The sequence below is a fragment of the Megalobrama amblycephala genome, linkage group LG3 (assembly GCF_018812025.1).
Source record: "Megalobrama amblycephala isolate DHTTF-2021 linkage group LG3, ASM1881202v1, whole genome shotgun sequence".
NCBI classification, from domain to species: Eukaryota; Metazoa; Chordata; class Actinopteri; order Cypriniformes; family Xenocyprididae; genus Megalobrama; species Megalobrama amblycephala.
In genome coordinates, this window is record NC_063046.1 from 46,892,873 (window position 1) to 46,907,172 (window position 14,300).

The 14,300-nt window shown below is 42.3% G+C and overlaps 1 protein-coding gene across 1 annotated transcript; it reads left to right on the forward strand.

The window, feature by feature from the left end:
- The first annotated feature begins 13,222 nt into the window (after positions 1 to 13,222).
- Positions 13,223 to 14,300, forward strand: LOC125264176 (C-type mannose receptor 2-like). The gene has a single exon (XM_048183392.1). The coding sequence runs from the start codon at positions 13,298 to 13,300 to the stop codon at positions 14,072 to 14,074; it is 777 nt and encodes a 258-aa protein (XP_048039349.1). The 5' UTR covers positions 13,223 to 13,297; the 3' UTR covers positions 14,075 to 14,300.

The following is a 14,300-nucleotide window of genomic DNA, read 5'->3' on the forward strand; positions in this document are numbered from 1 at the left end:
TATGATGTGCACAAATGACTAAATGTTGTGGAGGTTGAACTAACTGTTGTGCAAATGTAAATAGTGATGTGAGAAATGCACCAAAGCGACTGAGAAAAACTGTAACATGTAACATGTAAGTCAGTTACTGGTTGTCCATCGTTATAACCTTTTTACAATTAAGCAGTGGTTCCCAAACTTGTTTGGCTTCAGTACCCACTTTACCTGATTTGTGTATCCAGGTAATCCAGGTATGAAAGTATTTGATTTATCTGACTTCAACATTTTGCCTAAAAACTGCATTTTACTGTATGATGCAATTACCATTATAATCCTTATTTTGAAGAATATAACATACAATACAGTTCCCTTTCGTGGGAACTATCGACGCTGCGTGGTAACGCATTGGGAACCTTCTGCGTGATGTCGTCACTGAAGCACTCATGTATCTAGCCAATCGCGAAGCGAGACGTCAGAGACGGGTGACGTCACGGACCAGGAAACTATAAAGCACACTCGGATGCAGAGCACGCCAGCTTCTGTGTCTTCAGCAAGCGCTCTATGTTATCTTGTGTGTCTTATTTGGTGTTGTTTGTCCTGCTTATTTTTGGAAAACATTATCTCTTCGTCTGAGGACAAGAGTGTTACTGTGCACCACACATATATATATATATATATATAGTGAATAAGACACGAGTGAAATGGCGGAAGGCAGACAATTTAAAAAGTGTGTTCACCCATGCACACGGTATATTCCAGATGGGGACACTCATGAGATGTGTGTTGTCTGCCTGGGGGTTGAGCATGCACAGGCAGCTCTCGAGGGGGCTGTCTGTGTTCATTGCGAGAAGCTCACCCTCAGAGTTTTAAGATCACGCCGGGCACTCTTTCACGATAAAGAGGGTGCTCCGGTCGGCGTTCCCCGCGGATCAGGTCCCGCTGTTGCTGAGGCGCAGCGGCGGCTTCATTCGTGGGGTTCGCAAATGGAGCTGGCAGAGGGGGTTGAGACGGGCCCAGCCTTATCTCGCCCTTTACCTGCCAGCCCCAGTGCCTCTTCTCAGGCGGCGGAAGCACACGCTGCGGTTTCTTCCCCCCAGAGAGAGGCACCCGCGCTTCATCTCTCTTCCTCTGAGGAGGTTGATGTGATGAGCGTGGGGAAGAGGAACCGCCATCCTCTTCCCCAGCACATGAGGAGCTCCTGGAGGTAGTGACCAGGGCTGTGGCCAAATTAAAAATTGACTGGCCAGCAGAGCGGGCAGATACTAGACCAAAGAGTAAGCTGGATGAGCGCTTTCTGCCCGCTCGGTCACTACCTCAGCGTCGGGGTTTGCCCTTCTTTCCGGACCTCCACACCGAGGTCTCGAGGTCTTGGAAGAAGCCGGCATCATATCGCGTCTTCAGCCCCCAGACCTCAATGTATAGTAACATCGTGGGGCTGAAGCAGCAAGGCTATGCGGCGATGCCTCGGGTGGAAGAGACGCTTGCGGGCTATCTCTCCCCCGAGTCTGCATCGTCGCTGAAAACCCCGACGCTGCCCACCAAGCCATTAAAAACTACATCAGGCTTGGTGGGCAAGGCTTATGCGGCAGCAGGTCAGGCAGTGGCATGTCTACATACCATGTCGCTCCTACAGGCATATCAAGCCGACCTGCTGGGGGAAGTGGAGAATAGCGAGGAGGCCACGTATGAGTGCATCCAGGAAATCAGGATGGCAACTGACCTGGCTCTCCGTGCCACCAAAGAGACGGCAAAAGAAATCGGCCGCTCTATGGCAGCATTGGTGGCTACGGAGAGGCACTTGTGGCTGAACCTCTCGGACATAAGGGAGCGTGACAAAGCCTCCCTTATGGACGCGCCGCTGTCTCCTGCGGGCCTCTTCGGCGACGCCGTTACAACAGTCATCGAGAGGTTCCAGGAGGCTAAGAAACAATCTGCGGCGTTCCAGAGGTTCATCCCCCGCAAACCAAGAATCCCCCCCCCCGAGGCTGATGAGCGGGATCAGCCTCGGCCGTCAACGAGCTCCTCAGCGCACCACAGAGCGCAACAAAAGATCAGCGTGGCCGCCCGTGCTCCCCCGCAGAGAGCTTGGGGATCGGGTCGGCCCGCTCAGCCGAAGCCTTCTAGGGGCAGAACGGACCTGCGCGCCGTTATCCTGGCCCGGAAGGCTTCGAAGCGGTCCTGATGTCTGTGGGTCAGGAACCGATGAGGGCGGCCCCCTCCGAAGGGAGCCGGCGAAAAATACATCTAAAAGCCACTTCCCTTCGGCGCCCTCAGGGGATCGTTATGCCAACCCTGCCACCCAGTGTGCGTCAGGGCGCAGCGGTCTCCACCGACCCTCCGAGGAGGGCCGGCCACTTGATTAGATTGTTCTCTGCCGGTGCGCCGCTTCAGAGCGTCGAATCAGGTGCTCAAAAAACACCAGAGGCCAGTCTCGAGAGACTGGTTCCCTTAGTAAATTTTCTGGTAGAATGGAAACTTCTTCCGAATATATCAAAATGGGTGCTGCTCACTATAAAAGAGGGTTACAAGATCCAGTTCGGGTCTCGCCCGCCCAGATTCAACGGGGTTCTTCCCACAGTGGTAACCCCCGAGCAGTCTCTGGTTATGGAACAAGAAGTTGGGACACTTTTGCGAAAAGGATCTATAGAAAGGGTTCCTCCTCCCAGCAATCAGTCAGGGTTCTACAGCCGTTACTTCATTGTTCCAAAGAAGGATGGAGGTCTACGACCTATTATAGATTTACGTGTGCTAAATCGCTCAATACAAAAGCTCAAGTTCAAGATGCTGACACTCAAACAGATTATACCACAGATCAGGTCCGAGGACTGGTTTGTGGCAATAGACCTGAAAGATGCTTACTTTCATGTGTCCATCCATCTTTCTCACAGGAAGTTCCTCAGGTTTGCTTTCGGGGGCGAAGCTTACCAGGGTTCTTCCGTTCGGCCTATCATTATCACCCCGCACATTCACGAAATGCGTGGACGCAGCTCTGGCTCCGCTGAGGATCCAGGGCATTCGCATACTGAATTATATCGACGATTGGTTGATTCTAGCTCAGTCAGAGCAACTAGCAGTTCAGCATCGAGATGCTGTTCTGTCCCATATGAAGAGGCTTGGGCTGAGGCTCAATGCCAAAAAGAGTGTGCTAGTTCCAGCTCAATCCACCAACTATCTGGGTGTAGTGTGGGACTCCACCACGATGCGGGCACATTTGTCTCCTGCTCGGGTGAGTGCCATTCTTATGGCTATGAAAGGGGTGAAGTTAGGCCAGTCACTCACTGTAAAACAGTTCCAAAAACTGGGTCTGATGGCAGCTGCGTCCAACGTGATACCTTTTGGCCTTCTGCACATGAGGCCCCTACAGTGGTGGCTCAAGACCAGGGGGTTCTCCCCGAGGGGAAATCCTTTTCGCATGATCAAAGTCTCAAAACGATGTCTTCGTTCTCTGATCATGTGGAAAGACCCCCGGTTCCTGTCCCAGGGACCCGTGTTGGGGGCCCCTACTCGCCAAGGCCCGGGGAGTGGAGACTCCACCCAGAAGTGGTGAGTCTCCTATGGAAAAATTTCGGTCGAGCGGAAGTCGACCTGTTTGCCTCGGGAGAGTCAACCCAGTGTCCGCTCTGGTACTCCCTAACACATCCAGCACCTCTGGGTCTGGATGCTATGGTACAGACGTGGCCGAGGCTGCGCCTGTACGCATTTCCCCCGATCGCCCTGCTCCCGGGAGTTCTGGAAAAAGTACGCAGAGAAGGGGCCAATCTAATACTGGTAGCCCCATTCTGGCCAACCAGGATATGGTTCTCAGACCTAGTGTCGTTGCTCAACGGCTCCCCAATGGAGCTTCCTCTTAGACAGGACCTCCTGTCTCAAGCGGGCGGCATGATTATACATCCCCGCCCAGAACGACTGAAACTATGGGCCTGGCCTCTGAGGGGGCCAGACTCATAGATGCTGGTCTCCCAACCGAGGTTGTGGAGACCATTCTTAACTCCAGAGCTCCCGCCACGAGGAAGTTGTATGCCTACAAATGGAATTTGTTTTCTACCTGGTGTAGACACAATAATACGGACCCTGTCCTTTCTTCTGTTAGCTTTGTGCTAAAATTCCTCCAGAAAAAATTCTCGGAGGGCCTATCTCACTCAACCTTAAAGGTTTATGTTGCAGCAATTTCAGCATATCATGCTCCTCTTGAGGGGAATATCTCGGTAGGTCGAGACCCCCTCGTCACACGCTTCCTCCGTGGCACACTGAGGTTGAGGCCTCCAGTGCACACAAGGGTGCCAACCTGGGACTTGGCTGTGGTCTTACAAGGGTTAGCTGAGGCTCCCTTTGAACCATTAGAGGAGGTTCCTGAGAGGTTCCTCACTCTGAAAACGATTCTTTTATTAGCTATCACTTCTCTGAAGCGGATAGGAGATTTACAAGCACTTTCTGTTGCTCCCTCTTTCCTTGAATTTGCTCCAGGAATGGTGAAAGCATTCCTGTATCCTAAACCGGGGTATGTCCCAAAGGTCCCTACCAATGTCCCAGGCCCCATTGTGCTTCAGTCTTTCTATCCTCCTCCATTTGAATCTGCGGATCAGGAAAAATTTAATCTGTTATGCCCGGTAAGGGCTTTGGATACTTATGTCCACAGAGCTGCCCTGTGGCGTAAGTCAGATCAGTTGTTTGTCTGTTATGGGTCCCCTAAAAAAGGGGGCCCAGCATCAAAACAGAGAATGAGCAAGTGGGTGGTCGAGGCCATCTCACTTGCATACGAAGCGGCCGGACAGCCCTCTCCCTTGAATGTTCGCGCCCACTCTACCAGGGGTATGGCGGCATCAAAAGCTCTGATGTCAGGAGTCTCCATGAGTGACATATGTGATGCAGCTGGATGGTCATGCCAGCACACATTTATTAAATATTATAACCTTGATGTTGGCTCCACTCCGGGGTCCTCTGTCCTGTCAAGATAACCTTGGCAAGTGCTTGAGCTACGGCTCAGTTGGGATTGCGTTCCCAATGCGTTACCACGCAGCGTCGATAGTTCCCACCAAAGGGAACGTCTCAGGTTACAGATGTAACCCTGGTTCCCTGAGTAGGGAACGAGACGCTGCGTCTCTTGCCGTACCCCTGCACACTTGCAAGTGCTTGCTTCAGACTTACTTAGAAGCTGGCGTGCTCTGCATCCGAGTGTGCTTTATAGTTTCCTGGTCCGTGACGTCACCCGTCTCTGAGGTATCGCTTCGCGATTGGCTAGATACATGAGTGCTTCAGTGACGACATCACGCAGAAGGTTCCCAATGCATTACCACGCAGCGTCTCGTTCCCTACTCAGGGAACCAGGGTTACATCTGTAACCTGAGACGTTTTTCTCCATTGGTTTGGCTCATTTCTTGAAACAGAAATTACATTCTCAAAACTCTAAGATCATTTGGCAAAACAGTCTTACAGTTCAGCACAACACTATAGCTCACTTGCAAAAGCTCATACCTTTCCCAAAACTGTTCACTCATGTGTCAAAACTAAATTTCCTTCTCATTTACAGTTTTTCTCAGTCGCTTTGGTGCATTTCTCACATCACTATTTACATTTGCACAACAGTTAGTTCAACCTCCACAACATTTAGTCATTTGTGCACATCATAGTAGCAGTTTCTCATTCCTTTGAACAAATTGCAAATGCATGCATCAATTGCTTTCATACAACTCTCTGCTGTTTTATAACATTATCATTTGCTTATGTCATGTCAGTCAAAATTAACTATACTTGTGAATGCTGAATAGTCATTCCATATAAAACTAATAGTCCTCATTTCATTGCTTGAGTCATTACATATAAAAATGTTGAACTAGTTGTCAAAATCTGTCAAGCAAATTTTACACATTTTTTTAAAATCTTTTTTTCCTGAAAATGTCTCCTAAATTGAACAATTTCTCTCAGACGAATCTCAACTTTCACTGATGAGAAGGGGAGTGTGAAGCATTAGTTGCAACCAATGATAAGCCACTTCTCTGCAATCACTGTCAGAGCTGAATCCCATAAACCCCCACTTTACAAGCATATACGAACCAAGCAGGTGTACCATTTCTACAATACTGTGACACAGAAATGGAAGGTCAGCCTCATGGAAGAGGGGTGAGGGTGCGGGGAAGAAGGGGAAGGGGACAAAAGAGGATGAAGAGGCCAAGTACATAGGCAGATCCCTGATGAAATCAGGGCTACAATTGTGGATCATGTTGTCAATCACGGCCTCACTACGGCTGAGGCTGGTCGAAGGGTGCAGCCAAATGTTGGGAGAACCACTGTAAATTCAATTATTCAAACATTTCGTCGGGAGAACAGGTGTGTATAAATGGACAGTAATTCAGCACTAAACAATCTGCACTGCACTACTGTCATTGTGTCATACATGAAGCTTGCAGTGGGACAAGAACTTGTCACTGTACATTTTACATTTAGACGTACAGCTTTACTGCATCACACATTTAGTGTATTGTAGTGTACAGTAGTGTTACAGTAAAGATTTGCCATATGTACTGCAATATTGTTTACAGTTGTGCACAGCTCTACCCAAAGGGAGTTTATGTTTGTTGCAAATAAGGGTGTATTTTTTCTTTTGCACAATGCTGTGAACAAATTAGAATTGCAAAGAGCATATGCAGTAAAAATGTGAAACATACATATTCAGTGTCTTGTACTCAGTTACCTCACTAAATACAGTAATGTGTAACTTTTACTGTATTTATCAAATGGCTGTGCAAATAGTATATAGTGCTGTCTTGAGCATTTTCAGGTAGTGTCACCAAGATCTGACTTTTTCTGACTTTTTTTTGGAAAACATTGACAGAGTAAACTGTCATAATGAAAACATGACAAAGCCATTTGACTATCTTGTTCATAAACAATGGTGTCAGGACTTTTCATCTTGATGACACTGATACTTTCATTGACATGAATACGTGCTTTTGAGGAATGACCTATCCATTTTGAGCAAGTGACACGCTTTTGCAGGTTATCAACTAGGTTTTGCAGTTTGTACTAATTGTTTTGAGAACTGCATTAACTGTTGTGCAAATGTAAATAGTGATGTGAGAAATGCACCAAAGCGACTGAGAAAAACTGTAAACAGTCAGTGCCCCCAAAATGCTTCGTCCCTTTGGCATTGTGTAAGCACTGCAAGTCAAAATGTTTAGATGTTTTGTCACTATGGCAGAGGACCATTGAAATATCCCTCATGTCCACCTTTCAGACTTAGCCCAGTCCTTCATTGACAATGGTTACTGTACTGTTTTTTGTCTAGCTAACAGAATACAATTGTGTATAAAACTGAAAAAAGAAATAGGATTTTAGGGTAAGAGTAGCCTCCATCACACATTGCACTCATACTGCCAAGGAAATTGTAACCATTATCATTCACAAAAAGAAAATGTATACAGCATAATATACTGTAATGTAAACACACAAACTAAAAACAATGACAATTATATGCAGCATACAGTGCTGTAAATACAGCTGGAGTTTCACAACCAACAGTTCTTCACTGGTCGCTTGTTTCCTTCCAATGCCATTATTCTCTACAATAGCGTTAAAAAAGAAAACATCAAATCAGTCATACAGAAGAGTCATACACTACATTACAGACAATTACATAGGAATGTTCTATGTTTTCCACAAGTTCAATACACTACTGGCCATTACTCCAGTGGTCCCAAACCTGGGGTACATGTACCCCTATGCAGAGGTACTACAAGGGGTATTTGACAGAAAGTGGAGGGGGAAAATCATCAATGACTAGACTTACTGAAATGTTACAGTAAAACCCACAGTATTAGATAGATTTACATGGGAGGCACTAATTGCAGCTCTTTGACCCTTTTTCTTATTGTATGTTATATTCTTCAAAATAAGGATTATAATGATAATTGCAGTTTTTAGGCAAAATGTTGAAGTCAGATAAACCAAATACTTTCATACCTGGATTACCTGTATACACAAATCAGGTAAAGTGGGTACTGAAGCCAAAAAGTTTGGGAACCACTGCTTAATTGTAAAAAGGTTGTGATGGGCAACCAGAAACTGACTTACATTTTACATGTTAGTCAAGTTCTAGTTTCACCTGACTGTCAGTTGCTGTAATAAATTTATCAAATGTTCCAAGGATTCATATATGGTATTCATGGTATTATTTTCTTGACTAATTTTGACAATTGAACAGACTATTGTGCATGTGATGACTTCTACAATGAAATGATGCTGACACGTTTTGGAGCGAACGACCATGAGAATCAACAATCAGTTTAGATCAACAAGATCTATTCACTTGGAAATTGTGCTAAATGTAGGCTACCTGTACTTAATCATTTGCAAAGATGTACTGAGACACTGAGACATGTACTTAGACATTTGCAATTTCGATGAAATGTGAGAGAAAATCAATTCTGTTGTGAACAATTGCCAAGTGGTTTAGAGGTTTGTCCATGTTGTTTTGAGAATGTAATTTCTGTTTCAAGAAATGAGCCAAACCAATGGAGAAAAACTGTAAGAAAAAGGGTCAAAGAGCTGCAATTAGTGCCTCCCATGTAAATCTATCTAATACTGTGGGTTTTACTGTAACATTTCAGTAAGTCTAGTCATTGATGATTTTCCCCCTCCTCTTTCTGTCAAATACCCCCTGTAGTACCTCTGCATAGGGGTACATGTACCCCAGGTTTGGAGGCACTGGAGTAATGGCCAGTAGTGTATTGAACTTGTGGAAAACATAGAACATTCCTATGTAATTGTCTGTAATGTAGTGTATGACTCTTCTGTATGACTGATTTGATGTTTTCTTTTTTAACGCTATTGTAGAGTGGCATTGGAAGGAAACAAGCGACCAGTGAAGAACTGGTAGTTGTGAAACTCCAGCTTTATTTACAGCACTGTATGCTGCATATAATTTTCATTATTATTTGTTTGTGTGTTTATATTACAGTATATTATGCTGTATACATTTTCTTTTTACTCTGATGTATGGAAGTTACTTTATGTGTGTGAATGATAATGGTTACAATTTCCTTGGCAGTATGAGTGCAATGTGTGATGGAGGCTACTCTTACCCTAAAATCCTATTTCTTTTTGTCAGTTTTATACACAATTGTATTCTGTTAGCTAGACAAAAAACAGTAGAGTAACCATTGTCAATGAAGGACTGGGCTAAGACTGAAAGGTGGACATGAGGGATATTTCAATGGTCCTCTGCCATAGTGACAAAACATCTAAACATTTTGACTTGCAGTGCTTACACAATGCCAAAGGGACGAAGCATTTTGGGGGCACTGACTGTTTAAATGAGAAGGAAATTTAGCTTTGACACATGAGTGAACTGTTTTGGGAGAGATATGAGCTTTTAAGTGAGCTATAGTGTTGTGCTGAACTGTAAGACTGTTTTGCCAAATGATCTTAGAGTTTTGAGAATGTAATTTCTGTTTCAAGAAATGAGCCAAACCAATGGAGAAAAACTGTAATACAGTGAAGGCATTTGGTTTAATCAACAGAAACTCAAAATATTATGTAATCTGAACCACATGAATTATCTAAGTTGATTTGACAAAAGAAAAAATGTTCTAATAACAAATCATGAAAATAACTTTTTTTATAGTGTATTCATAATATTAATAAATGCTATAATAGTATTTAAAATGACACTGTTAATTCATATCTAGCAGTGTCTTTTGAGAGAGATGATCACATCAGGGATGAATGCACGATGTACAGTACTGTACTGGTTATTGGCTGATACTAGAGATTTTTAATTTATCAGCATTGACAGATAATGCATATTCAATCCCTTTTTTATACGTTTACTGTAAATTACACTAAACGGTCTTAAAGCTTTAGAAGCATTAATAATTTAATAACACTGTTAAAAGTAAAATTTTGCAAACCTCAACATAAATATCATATAAATTATATTTTATATTTTTATATTATAAAAATATAAAAAATGTTCATACTGTACATTATATATTTTAATGCACATTATACTTTAAATATTGTACAAATCTCTACATTTGCTCATTCGGATGCATTTTACCTGTTTCTGATGTCAGTCTGAATTTGTTTACTTATTTACTCTTTCAGTTACTGTGAAAGTTAAACAATATTTATTTGCATCCTCTGATTTGCATCACAGGTCATTTAAAGTCCCTGTAAAGTCATTTTAAAGTATGTGTTCTGAGTTTGTCACACCACAGAAAAATGTGTTATTAACCACCCAGCCAAATTTGAATGATTAAAAAAATCTGCAAGTAAATGAAATAAGTTATCAAAATCTCGAAAAAAATAGGCAGCGCTCTCTGCTCTCAAACGCTGGGGGCGTGTCCGCTGTCGGTGCTGAAACCACACCCGCTCGCGAGAGCTGCCGTCTCAACTTACTTGAGTCTTAAAGGGGTACTTCACCCCTGGAAAGATGAATGTGTATTTAAAATTGGTCATTTATGTAGTAGAAATGTGAAATTATTTTTGAATTTGGAGCTTTCTAGACTGAGAAAAGGCAGAAAATGTATTTTTGACTAATGTGGATGAAAGACAACAACTCCCAGAATGCACTTGTTTTGCTGCCCTTGCGAGGCCACGCCCAAACCACGCCTATCGGTTACAGGCGGCATTACCAGGAAAATTCAAACAACTAGGCTTGCTTTGTTACATATTAATTCTATAAATCATGAGTTAGTTCATACGTTTACAGCGAAATGGTGCTAAATTGCTTTGTACCTGGATGTACACCCAAAACCAGGAAAGGACAAGTAAGTTTCCATCATTTTCCGATTAAGTTAAAGATTTGGAGCGATGTAAACAGTGGCTGCGGGCCATCAAACACCCGAAGTTTGGAGATGACACCGTTATAGAAAACCTAAAAAAACGCAGAATATGTAGTCTCCATTTCAAGCACGAGGACTACGAACCAAATATCCTTGCAATGAAGAGAACCATTCTGAAGGACACCGCGATACCATCGATATTCACTTTCCCAGAGGACGAACAGCCTGGGCATCTGGTACTAAGCGTATTCGCCTAGAGGTAAGACTCGCTGATACTAGACTGATAACACAGTAGCCTATATGTAGTGTTGTAGGTAGCAGTAAAACTGCAAACTTAGCAAAGTAACGTTAGATAGACAATTACATATAAGTTGCATATAAATTGACTGTTATCAAAGTAAAGCCACTGTTCTGTAAAACTGAGTTAGTCTATTTATCTATTTATGCTAACGTTACCACAAAAGCCTGTTGCTGTATTGGTTGAGATGACTGCAGAGACCGATAAATTTGCGAGATGAACCACTGAAGTAGTGCAGACAAAATAAAGTTAATTACTGTAAGCTTAAAAATATAATTGACACCCACTTTTGATAAAATCTTTGATCTATGTCCGTGAGTACCTCAAACGCGCATATGTATGTATGTATGAAAAAATGCGGAACTACCTGCTATTACTGGCTGTAGTTTTAAGCCTCTGGCCAAAAAATCCTCAGATGACGTAAAATGACGATTTTTGCGTCATCGGAGGCTTTTTTACAGAATAAAAATGCATGGAGGTCTGTTCAGTCACATTCACCAAAAACAGCGGATTATCTGTGAATCCCAGCTGTCTGATGAAAGTTTGTAAAATTGTCCGGTGTAGAGCGATCACTTTAGAATCCTTCATATATTGTTTTAGGAAATTTAAATAAGGAGACCGAGCATATTGTATATTATAACAACCATGTAATATGCATTTGCGTGACGAAGGCATTACTAGCTAAATGTGCAAAAGGCTGTATAACTGTAATGACACTCGAGATTGAGCGAGTGAACCGTTGTAGAGTTAGAGGCGGCGCCACGCTCGGTGTGTCATCGACAGTTATACAGTGTTAGGGGAGGGGCTATGCTCGGGGGACGATGTGCGTCATCAGACCCCCGTTATAGCTCCGCCCAAAAAATCCTGAGCAGAGACTTGATGAAAAATGTTTAACGCTCTAACTTCACAATTAAGCATTACACAATTCACAGACTTTGTAATGTGTTTCAGCAATACATTTGTAACATTTATAGACCTTATGTAGCCCCGCCCCTTTTCAGCGTTGCGCTCGTTGTCTTTTGACTTGCGGTTTGTATTTCCACTGCGATATTACGTTTATGAATGAGCTGCTCGTTTTAAAATCTTCCCGATCTACTGACATTTGTTAAGACATCTGCTTTAAACATTACAATGCTCATGATAACTTTCATTAACTCTACAACAAGTAAATCCACTTAACCAACTAATTATTCTTTGACAGCGATGCCATAGAAATGTACAGAGCTACCGCAAAATGGAAGTTCAAAGACAATTTCATAAAGATGGCGGCGCGCTTGTTTCTCTGGTAAATAAGGTCTATAAAGTGTTTAGAAATAATTCTCAGAATTGACTTTACAGGGACTTTAAAAAAAACAAACAAACAAACAAAACAAACAAAAAAAAAAAAACACTTTCAAACACTTTCAAAGGACACCACTTTAAAAGTGTCCTTGAAATATTACACAAAAGGTGAATCTGTATTTTTAAAAATCAAAAATAGAATCACAAGATGGGGACAGAGACAAACTAAAATGGTAAAACATTAAAATAAAAAATAAATTAAAACTTTTAATTGAGGAAATCCAAAATTGAGGTAAATCATGATGACGAGCAACCCCATCCGCAGTCTCTTTAAAACATATTTATTAAAAAATACATTTTTAAAAAGACTATCAAAATTTGAAGCATATTGATTATTATATTGTCACGATCAGGAACTACAGTGAGCCAGCACAGGTAACAGTCTGTGGCAATTTAGAAGAAAAAAAAAAAAAAAAAAAACTCGACCTAAAAAGCTTGGAGATTTTTTGGAGCATACAAAAACATTTCTATATTAGTTTAATATTTTGGAATAAGGGGAAAGGTCATTTCCACATTTTCCACACATTTTAAGACAAATTTAATTTAATTTTACTCCTAAATTTGTGTTTGGAAGAATGGTCTTCATCAGATTTGCCTTATACTATAGCTGGACCCTGGACGTGCTGTCTGTAAAACTGTTTGTGATTTATTTCACATCAATTCACTTTATTTTCATTCAAAAAACATTAAATAAATATACTGTCCCCAGGGTTGGGGTGTCCAATACAAAGCAACTCAAAGGAATAAGGAGGAGTCTTACAAGTAGAGCTTAGCCTTTGATTGGTTAACGTTGTCCTGGTCTTACTGGTCTATAAGTAAGAAATCTTCATAAATTCAGACCTGCAATCGTCTCTTTGGGCATTTCTGCTGATAGTAAAACACTGGATATATTGACGATATGGCAATGAAGGCTACAGTCACTGTGTTTTTGTTTTTGAGTCTCTTTGGATTGAACACCAGCCTCTACAGAAAACACTACTATGTGAATGAGTATATGGAGTGGTCAGATGCAAGGCGATACTGCAAAACAAACCATGATGACCTGTCCACCGTGAGCAATGAAGAACTGCAATCACTCTCTGACAATCCACAGATCTCCTATGGTTATTACCTCATTGGTCTTATTAGAGATCCCATCGACTCAGAACGGTGGAGATGGACTGGAGGTGAGGATGCAACTAATGTCACGTGGGACAAGGGTGAACCAAATACTGTGCATGAGGAATGTGGTGCTGTCAAAAAATCCACTGCTAAAGTTCATGATGCTGGTTGTTTTTGGCCTATACCATTTTATTGTATGGAGGTCTTTGAGCTGATCCTAGTGCAGCAAGAAAGCACATGGGAAGAGGCCCTGCAATACTGCAGACAAAACTACATTGATCTTGCCGGTCTTAGCTCAGATGTGATTATGACAGAGGCGAAAAATAAGAGCACACCAGCCCTGACAGATGATGTTTGGATTGGTCTGCACTTTATCGCTGGTCACTGGTTCTGGGTAAATGGAGAAGATCTCGACTATAAGGTCTGGTCTGCGGATGAAGAGCTCCAGTGTCCTGCCATGAATCAGCGCTGTGGAGTTTATGATGTACAGCAGAAGAATTGGAAACCTGCAGACTGTGAGCAGAGACTCAACTTTCTCTGTGTCAAGAAACCATTAAATTATTTATTTGAATAATAATGACAACAAGCCTGGTGACTAAAGAGCCAAACAGTAAAGCCTATTTTAATAGTTAATATAGAATGGTTAACTGCAGTGCATTGTGATAATAATGATAATGTCTAGTCTCTTTTGGGTGAAATGTTGTTAGCTGCATCCTACACTTGTTTTGTGCTTTTAAACTTTATATTTGTAATAATAAAAATATGTCAAGACATAGTTTTTTGTTATACACACATTCAGA